Source organism: Penaeus chinensis, chromosome 42, assembly GCF_019202785.1.
Source record: "Penaeus chinensis breed Huanghai No. 1 chromosome 42, ASM1920278v2, whole genome shotgun sequence".
Classification (NCBI taxonomy): Eukaryota; Metazoa; Arthropoda; class Malacostraca; order Decapoda; family Penaeidae; genus Penaeus; species Penaeus chinensis.
The window spans coordinates 7,038,761-7,043,760 of record NC_061860.1 but is presented as its reverse complement, the minus strand read 5'-3'; the positions used below and the strand labels follow the sequence as shown (position 1 = coordinate 7,043,760).

General features: G+C 40.1%; 1 protein-coding gene across 1 annotated transcript in view; it reads left to right on the top strand.

Moving 5' to 3' along the window:
• Window positions 1-5,000, top strand: part of LOC125047899 (cell division cycle and apoptosis regulator protein 1-like) — a 29,520-nt gene that overhangs the window by 10,052 nt on the left and 14,468 nt on the right. Inside the window, exons 7-11 of the mRNA XM_047646445.1 lie at window positions 843-1,080; window positions 2,367-2,429; window positions 3,643-3,726; window positions 3,982-4,140; window positions 4,566-4,721. Of these exons, the coding sequence (XP_047502401.1) occupies window positions 843-1,080; window positions 2,367-2,429; window positions 3,643-3,726; window positions 3,982-4,140; window positions 4,566-4,721 (700 nt within the window). The remainder of the gene's footprint in view (window positions 1-842; window positions 1,081-2,366; window positions 2,430-3,642; window positions 3,727-3,981; window positions 4,141-4,565; window positions 4,722-5,000) is intronic.

Below are 5,000 nucleotides of genomic sequence, written 5' to 3'. Positions count from 1 at the left end.
CATCCACACCTGCCCACCCACCCATCTACCTCTCTACCAACATTGCACACAAATTTATGTGTACATTCTTTTGTACATCTACACATATTCACACCAGTATCCATGCACACATCCACACAGTCAATGCCCACACAAATCCACACAGAATCCCCACACAGTGAAAGATACGAGACCTGTCAGAGACTCTCGAATCAGCCTTCATCACTGACTTCAGGTTATTATTAATGGAGGAAGCTTTAGTTTGCAGATCTTGAGAGAAATTTTATTCTGCAATGACTACCGATTTTATTGGCTTAAAAATCTTACACTTGCTCTACGGGTTTTGAAGCACAGTCATCTGCCGAACTGTCATCCTTGTATTTCTCTGTAAGTTAAGCCTCTATAAATATATATTTTTTCATTTCTTCACAATCACGTCACTCTCTGGGAAGCAACGTGTATATATCTAGTGCACTGAGCTGAGCAGGAGATTGAATGATGTTCTTACATTTCGAGAATGAGAGAAGTTACTGAGAAACTGCATTAGTGGTGAAAGAGTAACTTTTGCTGTTTGTGTGATGTTGGGATGTGTGGTATTCCAGGTATGAGCTCCAGTCATCCTTTTTTTTTTTATTATTTACTATAAATTACTCTAATTAAAGCAGGTCTTCCTAATTGAGAGCAGGATGTAGAATAGTTCCAGTTTCAATTTTTATTCAAACAGGTGAAGGAGGAGGGGAAGGATAGTACAGCATTCTGCTCTGTTTGAATGTTGACGCGTTAATAATGTCGCGTACATGTAAACTCTCCCCGACCCTCATTCTGCAAGTGCCGGATCCTGACGCAACACCATTCCATCTCAGGTACCGGTTTGCGGAGATTTACTATCGCCGAGGAGAGTCTACACACAAGGGCCGGAGCACGCCTGCCCGGGTTGAAACCACTGTACTATTTCTCCCAGATGTTTGGAACGTTTGCCCCACCAAACTGGAGTGGGACGGCCTCCACCTCAACTATAAACGGCAGCTGGACAAGAAGCTCTCCTCCTCGGCAGGATGCCAGCAGCAGCCAGAGGACCAGGAGGAGGAGGAGGAAGACAAGGCACTCATCCGACCTTTTTCTTCTCTACGGTTTACTCTCTTCTTGCAGACCATCTCCTCATGCCTTATCCAAGCTACCTGTGCTGCAGCTTCAAGCTTCATTAGGATCCTTGATAATAATAATAATAATAACAATAATTATAATGATGTTAATTTTGGTCATGAGAATAATATGAAGTCTTGTGATTAATCTGATGGATCAGTACATTGTACATGTGAACTCTAGCCATAACATTTGCTGCCCGAGTGACTGGCGGAGATGGCAGTCCGGTCAAAGTTCACACTTCACAATTACTAACTCAGTTTCACTCAAGTGTTTTTTTTTGTTTTTGTTTTGTTTTGTTTTTTGGAGACTACCATCAGTCTTGGCGAAGAGGTTTCATGGGTTCCTTTGCTGGTTGCTACTGTTTTGGCTTTTTGGCATTGGGATGGATGGATTTTAGATCACTAGTTTGATTAGAATAGATAGTATGTGTATGACATTGTAGTTTTTTGTAATTATTTTAATTTTCTAATTTCCCTTTTTTTATTTCTGATTTTTGTCCCTTGTTATTTTTTTTTATTTTGAGGGGTAATTTCCTAGATTTGATTTCTACATTTTCATCCATTAGAACTCCCAAGACTGGTAATCTCGCTCCATTGTTGTTGACTTAACCTGTTGATTTGACGCGCCCAAAGATGGCCCGATGGAAGGCTGCAGCTAGGTAGCTTGGAGGTCGGGGGAGGTGTGAGGTCACGTACCCAAGAATCAAGGTGGTCTTGAGTGTGTGATCTATGATGGACACAGTCACCCATCCACCCAACCATCAGGTCTTCTCAATCATTACATATCAACCAGCTACCACCTGCCTTTTCTTGCAGACTCTACTAGCCGTTTCTGTATTTTTCATGATACTTTTTTATTATTGTTTTTTAGTTTCTTTCACCATCCCATCATCTCTATTTGGGTCCCACCAATTTTTAATGAAATTGGTCAAGAATGTTTCTGTGTTTTCACATGCTTTTCCATTCATTGTATTTAACCTCCATGTTTAGACAGCATTGATTTGTAGTCATGTCAATATCCGCCCATTCAAGCTGCGCATCATTTCCCTGTTATGTAGCACCTTTGCGTCTTCAGCACACATCCCCTTAAGGTTGGAGCTGCAGAGTGGATAGGAACACATCTTATTTACCAACCTTTTCCCTGAGATTCAGTTTGGCAATCTGGTTAGGCTCTGCTCATGTGATTTGAACTCAGGTCCTGCCGTAGAGTGGGTGGCTAATAGGCAGTTTTTATCTTTTTAGGAGGAACAACCCAAGAAGAAGGACCCAAGCCATTATACTACGCTAGACCCAAAGAGTATGAAGGTTAGACATAGTGTGTGTGTTTCGGTTACCTAAGAATAAAAGAATAATGGTTTTAGATACAACATGTTAAAGCCCTTTAGTTCTGCAAAGATGCAAGCACAGGAATGCGTTTAAAAAAAAAAAAAATACGTGAAAAGACCTACATTTCACTTTATTGCCTCTTCAGGTTACAATGCACAAGAGAATCATAATGGTATATAAGTGCTAATACTCTCATGTCACATTGATGATCAGGTGTGCAATGATATGAGGTAGGTCATGGCTCCACGGTGTAGTGTTAAAGTTGTTGATTGCTTCCGTTAATGCCATTTTTGCAGTCTTGTTGCGACCATCACAAGATATTCTGTATACCTGGGTCAGAGGTCTTGCTGTGTTCTGCCCTCTTTTCTTAGACAATGTTGCTGCCTCCCCTGATGCAATATCAGTGTTGATTGTAGGGCCCACCAAGGCCTCCAGGTTCTCACTCGCTTCTGATTGTTGAATTAGTCTCTGGCAGCCTGATCTTCCATCACTGAATAAGGCTTGGCCCACATGACAGAAGAAGGTACAAGTATCATTAAGGCAGTCAGCCAGCAACTGTAACACCACACACACCACAAAGACAGCCAAAACCATCTAAGGTCATTAGAAGCCTAATCATTGACCTGAAAACTTTGGTGCTGATGTAGGTCTGCAAGATTCCCTTGCTCATTATCCCCAGAAGAAGCAGTGAAGTGAAAAGGCCTTCGGCATATTTGGTATCTTATTTACAACTTGTTCGGCATGAATAAAGTGAAGCATAGCTACAGTATGAAAGAAATGATAAGTCATGACATTTTAAGTGGAAATTTGACTCCTCATCAGAACTTGAACCTAAATGAATGAATAAAGTCGTTTTGGTTTTCCTGCGTGATGAATCATCTGACTCGGAATACCATAATTTATTCCCTTCTTATTGTAGCTACATTTCACTTCATAGGGTCCTTCCTTCCCATTGTATTGTTTTATGCATTAATCTCTTTAAAGTATGAAATACAACATTAATAGATGTATTTTTGTAACATGTACTACATTTTAGGCTTTTGCTATATTTTTTATCCATAAATTTTTCCATCTTTGTATGTTACATAGTTGTAGTATTTTATCGATTCTCCTTGTACATACTAGTTTAAGAATGAAATAAATCTACTGAGTTGCAACATGTTTTCAAAGCTTGGAGTTATTGCAATTGCAGGTTGTTGAACTACGCTCAGAATTGGATGCCAGGATGTTGAACAGTAAGGGTCTCAAATCACAGCTCATTGCCCGGTTAACAAAAGTGAGTACATGGCATGGTCAAGGCATTTCACATTGGTATTTTGGTAATATGACGTCACAGCTTATTAAACTTGTTCATGTGTGTCGTTACATTTTGTCATGAGGATATCTTTAGGGGATCAAATAGCTGTTCACAGGCAAAGCCAGACTCTCGTGTGGTTCTAATTTTCCACGTATTTGCGATGGATTGTAAGTTCGAACAAAATGTGATGTTCTTGAAGTTGTGTATTGCTTATGTGATTCTCCGATAATGCAGATACTGAAAAATGAACAAGAAAAAGAAGAGTCAGAGAAGGCAGCAAATGCGGAAAATGCTGAAGTTGATGAGGCAAGAAAGAAGGAAGAGGAGGAAAAACGGAAGGAAGAAGAGAGAAAAAGAAAAGAGGAGGAGGAAAGAAAAAAAGAGGAAGAGGAGGTAAGTGAATCATTCGGTTCAGGTCTGCTTCGTGGCTGAGCATTTGCTTTTTGAAGTAAGACTGGTGTGAGGCATCGTTTTCTTACTTCAAATTTCAGCACGATGGGAATAATAAGAGCTTCGGGAGTACATTTTTTTTGAGAGGGTGGGGTATGCATTAGGTCCAGTATATATTTATGTTGACAATAACCATTGTAATCTTCATGTCTCTCATGTGGACTGCATAAATTTTTTTTACTGACTTGTGTTCACCCATCTGATAACTAAAGCTACCTTATAATCCTAGAATTTGGAAACTTTTGGATTCAAAGAGCTGTTGTATTATTGCTATTATCATTATTGTTATATTTTTTCCTTCATGAAATTACAATCAGATCCTTGTTATTTAGCACATCTTAATGCTCACATTTCTTTCTGCCCAACAGAAGAAAAAGGCAGAGGAAAGAGAGCGGAATTTGTTAGAGAAGCGGTACACTCTTCCCGACCAGCCGATGATTGTCGTTCACCCATCGAGAACGGCAAAGTCCGGAAAGTTCGACTGTACAACAATGTCCCTTTCTGTGCTGTTAGATTATAGACAGGTTTGTGTATATTATTGTTTATATAGGTATGGACTTGGACATGGAGGGGGAGACATGTACACTTCCCTTAAAAAAAAAAAAGTATCTTTACTTTTTCTGACTTAATGATATGAGACGGTGACGAGAATGGTTGGAGAAAGTGCTGTGATCTCAACCTGATGTTGGTATCCCTGAGAGAGGTGTCATTTGGGAGGGGGGAATCAGGGGGAGGGGGGGGGGGGAGATTTGTCCCCTGTAGACAAAGGCCACAATTTGTAACTTTTTTTTAGTAATTACACC